Source organism: Brienomyrus brachyistius, chromosome 21, assembly GCF_023856365.1.
Source record: "Brienomyrus brachyistius isolate T26 chromosome 21, BBRACH_0.4, whole genome shotgun sequence".
In the NCBI taxonomy this organism is placed as follows: Eukaryota; Metazoa; Chordata; class Actinopteri; order Osteoglossiformes; family Mormyridae; genus Brienomyrus; species Brienomyrus brachyistius.
This window is the reverse complement of record NC_064553.1, coordinates 7,611,279-7,625,914: the sequence shown is the minus strand read 5'-3', so window position 1 is coordinate 7,625,914 and position 14,636 is coordinate 7,611,279. Positions and strand designations below refer to the sequence as shown.

General features: G+C 45.5%; 2 protein-coding genes across 2 annotated transcripts in view; one reads left to right on the top strand and one right to left on the bottom strand.

Moving 5' to 3' along the window:
- Positions 1 to 14,636, top strand: part of cdc73 (cell division cycle 73, Paf1/RNA polymerase II complex component, homolog (S. cerevisiae)) — a 39,492-nt gene that overhangs the window by 19,246 nt on the left and 5,610 nt on the right. The window contains exons 11-13 of the mRNA XM_048990048.1: positions 8,899 to 8,956; positions 11,637 to 11,672; positions 12,194 to 12,281. Coding sequence (XP_048846005.1) covers positions 8,899 to 8,956; positions 11,637 to 11,672; positions 12,194 to 12,281 — 182 coding nt within the window. The remainder of the gene's footprint in view (positions 1 to 8,898; positions 8,957 to 11,636; positions 11,673 to 12,193; positions 12,282 to 14,636) is intronic.
- Positions 540 to 5,146, bottom strand: LOC125717085 (beta-1,3-galactosyltransferase 2-like). Its single transcript, XM_048990051.1, has 2 exons — positions 4,527 to 5,146; positions 540 to 2,333 (listed from the first exon to the last, which is right to left on the bottom strand). The coding sequence occupies exon 2, from the start codon at positions 2,080 to 2,082 to the stop codon at positions 796 to 798; it is 1,287 nt and encodes a 428-aa protein (XP_048846008.1). The 5' UTR covers positions 2,083 to 2,333; positions 4,527 to 5,146; the 3' UTR covers positions 540 to 795.

The window sequence follows — 14,636 nt, the reverse complement described above, 5'->3', positions numbered from 1 at the left end:
GCCTCTCTCAGAATTACTAGCACGCATGTCTTTCATTTTCGTAGTGAATCAGGAAGTGCAGTTAATCATCAAGACCAAGATTTTAATCTAGTTTTCCGCAGATTTGTTGACGTGTGCTGGTGGTTTCTCTTGTCTAATTCAGCCTAAAGTTCTGTTATGGTTCAATTCTGGGAAGATAAGACTGCGTTCCCTGGGCAGCTGTTGCTGATAGAACAACAGGATATGCTCTGTGCCAGATGCACTTCTGCAGTGCTCCATTTGTCACGTGACGGATGCAACTTGTACAACCAGAGTTTAACTCTAGGATATAGAAATGGCCGCTTGGATCTTTGTGTGCTTTGTGTGTTAATGTGTATAATGTTATATCCATAAATCCATTCACATTCACCAAGATGCTACCGCTCACTATTCACCTCTGAACTACTCAGTTTCTTTTTTTAAATTTTTTTTTTGCGGAGGGGGGTGGGGCTGTGAAACCGTCGATTTTGTTTTTTTTCCACGAAATTCTTTCTCACAAACATCTGTGACTATTAAACACATCTGATGTCATACTTTTATTGGCAACTGGTAAAGTTTAATCACTTGTGCATGCTCAATACTGCACAATAATAAATTTCCGTACTTCCGTTTTTTAATATTTTCCTCAATTACAGCTTTGCAGTACATAACATCTGTTAAATTGAAAAAATATTGTCAGTCAATACTGTACACGATAGCAAAATGGGTGTGTGCTGGTCTGTCCCGCCTCACAGTGACCCCCCCGAGTGCGCCAGTCTTGTAGAATCCCTCCGCCGATCACTGACCCACCATCCAGTGTAGCTTTCTGTGCCTGTACCGGCCTGCTTTCTCCTTGGCCGCGTTGACACATGCATTGTGCTTGTTGCTCTGCAAGTGGTTCCAGTATTTGATGAGCTCGTTCGGCTGGAACTGGTGGGACGTGATCAGGTGGCTGTACTTGCAGCTGGAGTAGGAGACGCGCCAGTGGTTGAACACAAACTCATTGGGGGGAGGCACGGGGTCGATACGCAACTTGGCTAGGCAAATCCCCACATAGACGTCCTCCAAGTGCAAGCGCCGGATGCTCAGAGAAGCCCGGTAGATCTTTTCGGCTAAGTCGCCTGAGAACACATAGCCGGTCCCAGAACAGAAGACTGGGTACCGCTCACTCGGGTAGAGTTCGGGCGGCATGTACCACTTGCTGTCTTTGTTCCGGTTTGGGGCATAGCCTCTCATCAGGTAGCCCGTGAAATAGTTCTGTTTTGGTGGAAGGTCTGGCTTGAGCAGTTTATGAATGAGATAGTCTGTGTTGACGAACATGTCGCTGTCCGTCTTCATGACGTAGGCTGTGTGCGGACAGTGCGTGGCCACCCAGTTCATCCCCATCAGTGTCTTGATGGTTAGGTTGTAGTAGGTGTCCATGTACTCCTGCTGGATGATGTCATGGTGCTGCCTGCTCTCCTCCTCGATGGAGCGCTGCTGGTAGGAGTTGCGGTTCTTCCCCAGTCCCAGGAGAAACAGCCTTACGAAGTCCATCCCGGAGGCCACGCTGTCGTTGCCCCAGGTCTGCCTGATGGCGTTTCTGGCATCTGTCTGGCCTGGCTCCGCTGCAATCAGGAGCACCAAGAACGGCTTCCTGTCCAGACATTTGTCGGGCTCGTTGATGATATAGCGGAACGGCTGCGCTATGAAGCGGCCTCCTGGTCCCGACTCCCCGTTCAGGCTGCCGTTGGCGCTCAGGGAGTTTTCCAGGCCAGTAACCCCCTGCAGGGATGCCTCAGCCTGGTGGGAGCTGCTGTTGGCCGCCGACTTTGCAGGCATAGGGAGGGACTCCTTCCAGATGCCCCTCAGCGCACTCTGGTTGGTCTCGCTCTTCTGTGAGCGGAAGCCGCCCCTCACCGTGTAGGCCACGGGGTTTTCCCTCCGGCCGCTCCTACCCAGGAGCCAGTCCTGGTGGCTGAAGAGGACGACGACGCCCACCAGGGAGGCGAGGGAGAGCAGGCCGGCCACATGGGAGCGGAAGAGTGACCTCTTAACGTTCCAGGTCATCTTGATCAGACAGCAGTGTCGCCGCCTCCACTGCATGATGCAGACGTGAAGCGCGTCGCCGCGCTGTGCTCACGGTGATTCGAATCAGATGTGCATCTTGAGCTCCGTTGTCCTCATCGGCAATGGCAGCTCCTTAGGCCCCCAGTGCAGTTGTGGGGCAGCTGACACATCCTGCACCTAAGCCTCTGGACCCTCTCACTGCAATATGTCCCACACGTCAACCGTTCATGCCTCGGTGTATCCGCGTGAGAATCTCTGGGTCTTCAGAAGGCGCGCACCATGGTCATCTGGAAGAGACAAGAGAGGAGAGATCAAAGCGCGGAGAGATACGGAATCGTCTCGCCATGACTAACCATCGAGTTCCAGCGTAACGTGAAACCTCAGTATCGAGCTGGAGGTTTTTGTACAGTGCTGTGGGGGTTTCCCTGTCTCCCATGTCGGCTACGAGTTTTATTTCGTAAGTCTTAATGCATACAATAATTTGTTGGTAACCGGCTGATGGGGGCGCTCTGCATGCATGTGAAAGACAGTCATAGAATGTGACACAGGCGTAGGGCTTGCGACGTGGTATTATCGACCCCCCCCCCCCCCCCCCGACACTCCGCTCTCAGCAGCAGGCCAGGAAGTGCTGTCACGACGAATTGTCAGAGTCCAGGAGAACCTGATGCAGAATTCATAGACTGCAGATGGCGATAACAGCTTTCACCTGTCGTTCGCCTTAGCCTCCGCACATATCCATCTGGTTGCCAGTGGTTTGGCTCGTCGAAAAATAAGTTCCTGTTACCGCAGCCTCATGTGATGTAGCCTGACAGTCGCTGATAAGCTCGCTCTTTAACTCTGCCTTTCCCTCTTTTTGTGAGTTCAGAACTATGGGTTTGGGCTTGAGCTGCTCTTGGTGCTGTCTCTCGTTTCTGGTGTGTCTCACAGCTACCTGCAAACGGCAGAGCGCTTTCACCTTTTCAACAGTCTGTTTACTCAGCTTGGGAGACAGACGGTTCGTGCTGGGATTTTAAAGTTTAACGGGTGGCAGATCCCGTACCGGTTTTGAAGTGTGGAATATTTATTTGATTTTTTTCATCTCTGTGAAAAGGTTGCGTTTGTCGAAGTTTCCAGCGTTCCTGTGCCCTTCGTTCTGAATAAGGACGGTCCTCGGGTTTATAAATTAAGAGCTAGTCCAGAAGAATTTGATTTTAAAGTCAGACTGGCCGGCTTGGCCCGCTTTAGCCATCATGATTAGTCCGCTAAAATTGCATCCATCGCTCAAACGCTATGAGCTCAGACAGGCTTCCTTCATCTCTAATAAACCGGTAAGGCAGATTCTGGCATCGGTCCGAAAGGTCATTTCCATGGTCTCATTTATCAATCTGCCCTGATCGGCCCTGACAAACGCAAACAAAACTGAGTGCATATTTAGTCTATCAATGATCTTCAAGGCAAATATGTTTGGGCATGAATGCATAATTACTGTGCATGCATGTATGAAAAAAATGTTGGTTGCTAGATTTGTTGTTCAGTTGTTTATCTGGGTTAGTGAAAGGTTAGAATTGCACTGTGGTAGAATAGGTTACACACTCACACTCTCACACACACAAACAGAATTTCAAAAAAATTTGTTAAAGTGAAAGCAGGCCAGAGGTGTTAATAGACAGTCTTGTTCTGTTGCCGGTTGCATAATATTTCATTTAACTGTGTATAGCCGTGTGCTGCCTTTAATATTTCAGGATGCTGCAATCCAAGCATGCTGTCGTAGTCTGTGCGTAATGTTGGGGCGCTAAATGGAAAAGGTGAATTTTCTTTGCACCTATGATTTAAAAATAGCTACCTGTGTATTGCTGTGCTGTTGCCTTGTTCTTTTTAGGAATTGCGTTCTTTTCTTGCTTTTCTACGACAGTAGTTCTGTGTTTAAAGCAGCATGTGACCCTGAATATTAGTCTCCGCTAGTTCATAAAAATATACCATTGCAAGTTTATGGAGCCAGAACTTCATAAAATAGTGACACGGCGTAGTATATAAATTGTTTTAAATGTAGGTAGTGCGTATGAATGGTAGGTAGCGTGGCTATTGCTGTGTTAGCTATCGAAGCAGAACTCCAATGCCGGGAAATCTTTCGGTTTGATGTTTGGGTACCTTTTAGTTTTAAAAAGGTAAGGACGTTAGCGGTCAGCATGTAGGGCAGTTTTTATTAATATGGTTTATTATATACAGGGGCTACCCCCGGGAAAGAGCACGACACACACACACACACACACACACACACACACACACACACACACACACATACATATACCCAGCTGTGCATTTTTACTTGACAGCTGAGGCTCTGCTTGTTACGGAGGCGCCCCGCGTGTCCAAGAATTCTGACAGGTCGGGCCGAACGCGCAGCATTCCCGGACCTCTCTGAGACCCCCCCCCACCCCACCCCCCGCCCCCGGTCGGGCAAGGGGGCGGGGGTGGAGACCGAGAGGCAGACGAGGACGTACCTCAGGCTGGAGCCGCTCATCGCGGTGGGGAAAGGCTGCTGCAGCCGCTCGCTGTCTGGCTCGCCATTACCGCCGTCGTCAGAACCGCCGAAGCCTGTGCTCTTCTGTCCGCCGTCACGCGCCTACACCCATTCCTGCTTCCCCGCATTCCATCCATACAGTGATCGCTTATACCTTCAAACGAATGCTTTTTTTTCCCCTCCTTCCGTCTTCCCGCCTCGAATCTTCCTTGTATCTGTAGTCCACAGGCTTCTGAGAAACAGTGTTCCTTCCTCGCTGTATTTCAGGAGGAACCGCTTTGTCTGGTCTTTGTTGGCGCGGCGGAGCGCGCGACTGCAGTGTGAGCCGCGGCACTGCACCGCGCCGAGCCGCACGAGCGGGGCCGGGGAGCCGCTCTAGCCGCAGCGGAGGCAGAGCGCTACGCTACATACTCCTTCATGTTGCTAGGCAGGATGGCGGCGCTGCCAGAGAGCAGAACGCAGAGTCCACCCCTCGCCCTCCCCCCCCCCCCGCGTTGGCCGCATTTACAGCGCGATCTGGCCAGAGTGGAAGGTCCTCCGCCCCTGTTCCAGCAAAGGCAGCTGTTTAAACACGGCGTCTGACAGGCAGCGTTACAGTGACAGAACCGAGCCCGTCACTGCTTTCTTAATAGGGCTCCCACGTGACCTATTCATATTCATTCCGCCCCACCCCCCATCTAGCCCCCCCCCCTTTCCCACCACCCTCTTAAGAGATGGGGGGATTTAACTCCATGCTGCCCAGATGAAGGAGAGAGAGCCTTTTATTTAGTCTCAGCATGCATTAATATTTCATGGGTTTCACATGTTAGCATGGTTCTGGGCTGTTTTAAATTTTTTTTTATGTGTAACTCCAGCTGTCCAGTTCAGCACAAAGCAAAATGCATGACAATACTAGTTAGAATTAAGGGGGCGTTGAAGACGTTACCCATCCATTGAACTTGTTTTGCAAAGTGTCGGTTACATTCAGAAGCAAATCCCAGAGCAGCTTTCTTTGGGGTCTGAATCGGGAAAGCGGTACTGACGCTTTGCATTTTGCAAACGGGTTTTGTTTGACATTGTTCAGGTGTATAAAAACGAGTGTCCTGCTTTTCAGACCTACACTCTTCACATGGGAGCAGTGCTGTGCATCAGTCATATTTTGTCAATAGATGCCCGGTCTGCAGAACTTTTGGTGTATTTAGGCGAATCCTACTCAGTTTAAATCGCTGTTTCTAGCCCGGCACACTCGGAATATGGGTTTACTGTCAGCAGGTGAGTGTGTGCCCTCAGAGGAAAGGGTGCATCTTAACAAGGGAGGGCTTCTTACAGCAGAAAGCCAGAAGAACCTGTCCCCAGGGTCTCCGTGTGTTTACTCGATACTTTGGCTTTAATACAGACGAGTTTTGAAACGTCATATGAAACTCTAGGTCATACAGGTCAATGTCCACTTGCTATATATTTGTCTGTTCTGTATTATCAAAAATGGGGAATAAAACATATGTCTTGAAGATGGTTGTGTGGCTGAGCATTCACTTGTGTAGAATCAGAGGTTTTTAGGGGTAAATTATTAATTATTCCTATTTGTAAGGAAATTTCACAGTATTATAAATGGATGTTTTCCCTTAATGGGGAGGTATTTAATAAAACTACTCAATATTTCAGTGGATGATATACTCAAATTACCTATGAATGTCAAGCTATAAAAATTATGACCTGCAGCTCTTACGAACAACAACCTTTGCTTCCAGTGATAATTCCTTTATCTATTCCGTTCATCGTGGTCGTTGAATTGTTACAGGGAAAATGCAATCAGTTAGATATTAGATATTAGATGCTATTGGCCTTGCAATAAATATTTGTAAGGCAATCTGTGTTTTTTTATTATTTTTTAAGTTGAGATCTGCCTGTGAAATTCAAATACTTCCCTAATTTCCCTCAGTGAGTGCTAACTGGGTATGAAATATTCAGTGTACTTTTCAGGTCTCTCTGTGTCTTTTTCCGGTGCTCTGTGTCCTGAGCTCCTGCTGTCGCTGCCGCCGCTGTTCTCACAGTGGAAAAAGGCAGGATTATCGCTCTGTTCCTTAATGACAAATTAAACATCCTGGGTGACTTGCCAGGATCCCAGGATACATTATTTGGGGTAAGACCTTTATTCTCAATTCAGTGAAAATCGGAAATGAAAGTCAGCTCAGTCCTGCATTAAACAAAATGACTACCAGGCAAATAGTCACACAGGCTTGTATTTTTCCTTACTTTTGTTTCCTGCTTAATCGTGCCGTCTCTGGACAGTGGGCCGCTTTTGGTTTCTGCACATGCCTAAACGGTGATCACAAGAACCGGATTGGTCAGTCACCCTCTATCTTGTGTCATTATTGGTATGCAGGATAATACCCAGCTATGCACATAATTGGCTGTAAGTTCAAGGGGACACAACTTTTGAAGTCTTGGTTGAAAAACGTTAATTATTCAGCAGTCCTGTATAATATGTTGCCTGCGTGGCCGTTTAAATTGCTGGCCGACTGCTGGGAATAGCTTTGAGATATGCGTGCAATGTGACTGCAGCCGCTTTGACATTTGGGCCGTGACGTCGCTGATAGATTGCCCCTGGATCTCCGTGATGGCGCTCCGTAGATACAGCGTCCCGGAGACAAGTTTGCCAAGCATTGGCTGGGGAATGAAATCCAATCGTTTCAGATGACTCTAGCTAAGAGGGAAAAGAGCTGGATGGGGACAGATGCAATTCGGAGATGAGTCTATGTGAATCTCAGTTTGGCTTCATCCAGCCGTTATTGGGATTAATAGACTAAGAATCTGTACCTCAGGCATATTTTTTTCCATGTCAAGATTCTCAGTAAATGTATAATATATTAATAACGATATAACATTACCAATATGTCTATAAATACGCAGTGAGAACCTTCGTGCTGTTTGTCATTTAGAGTATTATTAGATTACATGTATGTTTAATTGAATTATGATTAAAAGATATTTCCTTCGGGAATGATAAAGTATCTATCTGTCTATATCTATCCGTCTGGGGTGTCACGGGCACAGAAATCACGGTTCGGTACGTTTTCGGTACAGCAGGGGTAAAGAAATAAAACATAAATTGCTTCTGTATTCTTTATTAAACCGTGTTTTACTGAACAAAATCTTTAATGGCGTCTCTGTCAATACTGCTGCAACCTTTTAATAAACCAAACTTAAAAGTAAATAGAAATTTTCTATCAAGTAAATATATAATTTATAAATAAATATCCATTAAGGTGCCCATTTAGAAAATTAACAACAGAACAACTTCCAGGTTCACGTTAGGACTTACGCATGCATGTGTTGTGGCGCGGCTTCATCCACCCCTTTCCGAATGTTGCTCGGGGGAAACACAAACGCACAAAGGTTTCGCACTTGCTGCGTTCGTTCGGTACATTTGCGCACCGAACCGAAAGACCTTTACTGAAGATCTTCAGTACGAACACATTTCCGTTACAGTACTGTTATGTCGATCTCTCGCTCTACCTCTATATCTGTCTACCTCTATACCAGTCTACCTCAATAGCTCTATGCTTGTCTACTTCTATTCCTCTGTCTGTCTGTCTCTCTGTCTGTCTCTCTGTCTGTCTCTCTGTCTGTCTCTCTGTCTCTGTCTCCTATCTATTCCATCTTATCTGTCTAAACATTCCAATACACTTAACCTTCCCATAGATGCTGCTTTGGGTTGAGTATAAAGACAAGAGCTTTGCAAAGGATTAATGTTGATTTACTTGCTTTTACCACATGGGCACATGGAACAGCTCAACAACTGAATAATAAGCTTATGGGGGAGAAATGACATGTTGTCTTAGCCCTCATAACTCTTAATTTCTTAAGTAATTGAATCTGTGGTGACTGGCTTGCTTACTATGGGGGTTTTGCTTAAGAAATCCCTGCAAAACATTTTTGTCATTTATACACTGGTGAAATTGACGGTGGGGTATCATGGTTATCGAAATGAGGCCCTGACACATTTGTTATTTTAGTCACTAAACAGTAGATTGAAAGACTATCAATTATCTTGATGCTCAAAATAAGGCAAGAAGATTGGAACTAGATATATATACCGGTGCTGCTTATAATTTTTTTCCCATGACCCACAGCATTAAAAACAGGAGATGCTCATTTGCTATCTGCTAAATTATTGTTTGGCGTTGTCAACAAGAAGATGAGCAGCATTGTCAATTTGTGTCTGTTATGTTGATATATGACCTGTGGTCTGCAGTATGATTCATTAATAATCCTAAGACTTCTATGGCTTAAACACTGTTTGCACATAGACTCTGTTTCTGAATCTTTGTTAGTTTCGATTTTAACTTTTGTTCTGACGTCTTGGTTTTCAGGAAGGAGCTTCTGCCCGCAAGGCTCAGACTCCAGCAATGCAGCCAGTACCCAGACCAGGTAGGTCTGCTTTGCTCCTGGGCGATACCTCACAGCGTTATACCATCCCCGGTATTTCTGGAACGGTATGAAACACATACATTGGCCGTGCCCTAAATGACAGCCTGAATGCCTGCTGTGGCTTATGGTCACCTGATAACTGCTGCCCTCTCGCTTTTAATCCGAAGTTCCAGCGGCTGAATGCTGAACTTGAGTAATCCTACTGGCAGAATCGACTTATAAGCCGATTAATAGCTAGATCTCTATTTTTTATTTTTTTTTGGGGGGGGGGGGGGGTAGCTAGATCTCAACTTGGTCAAAATCAAAAGAATATATGTTGGTGGCAAGACTGTACCCTGGGTGGTCTCATAAACTTGCTGTTTAGTGACATATCCATTAAGGGAACACTAATGCCTTGCATAATAAATGGTAGCAGAGCTGGTGATAGGGTACTAACAAAGTGCATTTTAAGGTAGTTTTCTTTGCATTTTAAAACTGTACAAAATGCAAATGTGCTTCATATCATCCATGGGTAAATAGTATTTTTCGCTTCTGTCCCCAACACTTTTTAAACTCATGAAGATTAAACGCCGCTGTTTCACCTTACATTTGCTGGCCAGCTTGGGAGTTAGCTGTGTGGTCTGCTAAATATATAGTGTGAATAAACCTCAGCTCAGAACATGTACCGTGGTCTCGTGCGGCACTCCACGCCTCTGACTGCGCACTGAGCAGCTTGTTTTACAAGAAGAGCTTCATTTTTTGCCAGGACCAGTTTTAACTACATTCCCACCCCCCACCCCCGCCCTGGCTAATAACTTTTGCATAATGTGAATTTCATCAGCTCAGCTACATGTGCGGTCGGCACTTCACTATCACAGGCCAGGGAAGATTAAAGACTAATCAGAGCAGGCAAAATTATAACTTTCTAATGCTGATGCTGTGCCTTGCCTCTATAGCACCTGTTACTAAGAGCTGTTTATTTATGCATATGTTTGGCAGTGTGCAATTTGGTGTTATTTAAAAATAAACATGAGTGTAATCAGTTTGCTGTTTTTCATTAGCTGATGTATGATCCCCTTTTGGATGATGGGGAAATTCTGGTAGGGATTTAGCTATTCTTTAGTATGGTGATATGGTGCTAAACTGATATTGTACTCTGGTAATTTTAAATGTTTTTATTTTCATCTCCTTCTGCATCTGTCTGAGTTACATTAGTTGAGAACGCAAGGTTTTGATGATCGGTTTAACGTTTAGGTTTCATTTTAATGTACGGCTTCGTAAGACGTAGACATTGAAAAGTATTAAATTGTGAACCATCTTGCCCCAAAAGGGTGCTTGGTGATAATGGAGAACAGGCCTGGAAACAAAGGACACTTCTGGCAGATCTTTGTCCCGGAAATCCTGAAAAACACATTGCAGACTTGATAAGCGGCCCATTAGGAGATTTAATGCCGTCGGCTGGGATTTCTGTCTTCTGAAAACTCGCCCCGTAACGCCTGGTGTGACAACCCGAGGGGGATGTAGCTGGCCTTGCTGTTTGTATCTTGGACGGAGCCCAGAGAATCAATGAAATACATACAGGATGGTGCTTTCGGGAACGGCCCGGCAGGCGCCTGCCGTGGTGTCATGTTCCCCGAGCTACACTCTTACTGATTGCTGACAGATGACTTGGACATTTGACTTCTTTTTCTCCTAATGAATTGCTTGTGTGCTGTCCAGTGTCAACTTAATGTCCCCTTGTGCTCCAGAACGACGTCCTTGTTCTCATGCTGATGGGGAACCTTCTAAAAGGCCAGAAAAGTTAAAGCCTTGTGTTCAGATCCTGGCACTTCAGGCCTGCTTCATCCTCTGCCCTTGCATCATCTCTGAATCAATGCATTAAATCAGAATGTACCTTTAGTTTTATGACACTACTGTGTGACCCAAATCATAACACACACCTTCTTTCTTTGATTTATTACAATAATCAGCGCGGTGTCTTTCCCGTACGTTCTCACGTGGACAGTGTGTTCAGTGTTTATAAGGATTCTGGAAGCTGCAGTCCAGGTGTCAGAAGTCAATAAAAAGCTGATTCGTGGTTCCTTTTTGTTTCATTGTCCCCCCACACATGGGGGCTCTCCCTTCAGCTTTCCCCCTCTCCCTAAGTCCACGAAATTCCCAGCTGTGCACGTTTGCATAGAATTAATGCACCCCCATCACAGCCCCCCCCCCCAAGAAGTTATCTGCTATGTAAATGTTTAATAAATACATTTTTTGTAGGAAATGACTTGGCCTGGCCAGCCTGGAGCTTCATCCGTACACTTACCCAGTTACTCGTACCCGGCGTAGCCAGTTGGATACTGGGAATCCAAGGCACAGAGGAATTTACGGAGAATTAAGAGAAGCGACACATTCCCTGCTTCATCGCCGACTTAGCTGTCCGTTTACTTGAAATGTGTACTTTACTATTTCATTCATTTATTACGAAAACATCTATTCATCTGAGGGAGGAAAGATTTTGGTGTGTAAGTGGTGATTTATCTTGTCTGCGTCGCTATCAATCCATGATTCTTAATGAATTTTCATTATTGCATAAAACAAACATGCCCTGATTTGCCGCGGCATCAAAATACAACGTGCACTTTAAGCGAGTGCAATGCCTCCGTTTTCACTGTGTGGGTGTATTAAACCTTTTACCGTTAATTTTACTTTTCTTTTTCAGTGTCTCAAGCCAGACCACCGCCTAACCAAAAGAAGGGTATGTATGGAGAGAGCCAGTTACCTTCATGATGCCTTTAAAGGGTTAAAGTATCATGTTCAGCTTTGGATATTTTATTACGAGCTAAATGCTGAATTGCATGTTGGCTAATGTCGGTTGCTTGTATTGCAGTTCTCGATTTATAGTGGTTGCTGGCAAAAAAATGTAGTTTTTCCAAGGTCACTTCGGTGTTCGATAGCTTGTCTCTGTCTGTGAAGGATTTGGCAGACACTGGCTTCTAGTTTGTGATAGTCACTCTTCTTATTGTTTGCTGTGTCACAGTCCCATGTTAATGTCTGTCTAATCACTGGTACATACATTTTATGTTAAGCAATATGTGTTTAATCGCTTAAGAATACAGTTGTATGTTGGCAGTGTGTCTGAAAGTGTTCCTGGATGTAGATGAGTCATATCTCAGTAGGCTTTAGTAATGATTTTGTCATTAATGTAGGGGCTGAATGTGCATCAACAAAAATGCAATCTTTCCATGCTGTTCCCCCCCCCCCCCCCCTCGTGTTAAGGGTCTCGAACTCCTATCATCATCATACCTGCCGCCACGACATCGCTGGTCACCATGCTTAACGCCAAGGATCTTTTGCAAGATCTAAAGTAAGTGTTTTGACGTTAGTGTTTCTGCCATATGAAATTGCCTTGAAATATGTGTCCTCAGGCAGAGTTCTTTGTGGCATAGTTGATACATCTCTAACTAATGAGGAGTTGCATCCCTCTCTTAGTTGCCATCTACACGGCATTCCTGAACACTTAAAGCTGCACAGAGCCTTTTAAAATACCGTAGCCATCATTTAATGCACAATGCACCATACAACGTGATTGTACCATTTATCTCACTGAAGGAGATTCTCTGTATGAAGGGTAAAATCAATATGCAGTATATTCCACATGTTACCTTAATACATCTGTGCTGTGTGCAAATCTGAGGATGACTTTTCCCCGCAGTCCTTCTCATGGATGTTTTCATTGCTGCATGGTTGCTCACTATGGGAATAGACTTGATGCCTTTGAATCACAGCTTTTTACTTCCTAGCAGAAAATGTTTTGCATTTAAAGTGTGCAATTAGTTGGTTATTCCTGCTGAGCTCATATAGCACAGCCTCTTGAGGAAATTAATGGGAAACAGGGGGTCAACTAAATTGATTAAGGGGTATTTTGTTAATAATTGCCTTGTCCACAGAGCCGCGTCAGCTTCAGGGTTTGTGACATAGTGTTTTAATTCCAGCAGTCATTGTCCGAGCGGCTGGCAACTGTGTAACGCGTGGGGAGTTGAAAAAGTCAAGCGTCGCAGGCGGTTCCGATTATTAGATTGCCGTGACTCGGCATGCTGTCAGACTCTGATCTGGATGAATATCTTTGCACCTGCAGGCACCATTTCTGCCTGCTGTCCATCTCCATGCGTAGCCAGCGAACACGATAATGGGGAAGGCTGTTGGGAAGGGTTTTTTCACCTTGCTAAGTGTTCCACCGATATATAAGTTTTAAAATAGCTTTGCTTAGCACGGTTTGAACCGCTATATAGGTGATAAATGAGCCCCCCCCCCCCCCCCCCCCACTCGGTCACCTTATTTGATTGTCGTCCATCAAAATCATATCAGTCTGAACATGTGGCCCCGAAATGTCAAGTGTCGAGAATGGTCATTGTGCTGTTGCGATTCCAACCTTTCCGCCATTTTTTATTTTCCGTGCCCTCCAGCTTACAGATGTATGACGGCGACTGGTTGGGCGCAGCGTGAGCCACATGTTACAGTGGCGATTCTCCTCTTGATTACGCTGCCCACGCGATGCACAACTGAAACGTGCTGGCTCACGTTCGGGAGGCCAAGGGTGTTTATGCTTCTGCGTCAGCTGCTGCAGTGGTTTTCTGTAATGTGTGCGCAAGGTGACGATCTGAATTATTCAGTTGATCATTGAAATGCCTTTGAACGTAGCTAGTGGCAAACTCTGATTGGCCTTGTAATTACCACGGCAGTCAATTAAAAAAAAAAAAAACTCTTCGGAAAATCACACTTTGAACTCGGCTTGTGTGCCTGCCGGTGAACGTCAACGTTAAACTTCTAGCGTTTTAGTAGATTTTCTTTATTGCCTGCCTGTTTTACTGCGTTTGTTTCTGAAGAAACGCCAGCCAGACTACTGTGATGCTCTGGCTTTAGTAGCTCATTTTCACCTGTGAAAATTTACTGCTAACGCAGTCATTTCCGATACTTGCTGGAGGAATTGGTTGCAGTTGCAACATCTTATTGACTGCATAAATCAGTTAAACTTAATGTGTTAACACATCAAACTGCTTCTCCTTGACTTGAAACTGAAGGTGTTTAACCAGAGGCATGTAAACGATTGTCCTTTCGTGGCAAATTAAGCCCCGCCCTTATGTTAATTTGTCACACGACACTTCTCGTAGAATGGATTCAAAGTTGCATGCGCTAGGGTTCTATTTAACTGGTCTCACTAGTAGACGTGGTAATGTTTAAATATCAAAGACAGTGCTGAACACACGTTTACAGAAAATAACCAGATTTGAAAAAGTTGCTCTTCCGGCATGTTCATTTTCCTCAGGTTAAGAGCCTCCATTTAGTAGACGTACGCAAATATACGTATCCACAAGACTTTTAGGGAGCCCTCATTAAGACAAGTTGTGTGCCGCAAGTATGATTTAAGCTGGTTTTGTGCTGATAACGTTTAGGGTTCCTGTGCACTCGTATTTAGATTGGCGTTTTTGATACGTTTGTGAGTCTCATGCACTTAACACGCTCGGTGTGTCCTCTCACTAGGAAGGCCTTTTGATGTGCGTCTAATTGACTTGCCGAAAAGGATGGCGTCTCTCTGCTCTGAGCTCCTCGCATGAGCGGCTTCCTGGCTCCCTGGCAGCAGACAGCGGGAATTTATAATTAGCGGGCGCCTGAAAGGCAGCGGCCTTTGAAGTTGGCGCACGCAGCGCGGCGCGCTAAGTCG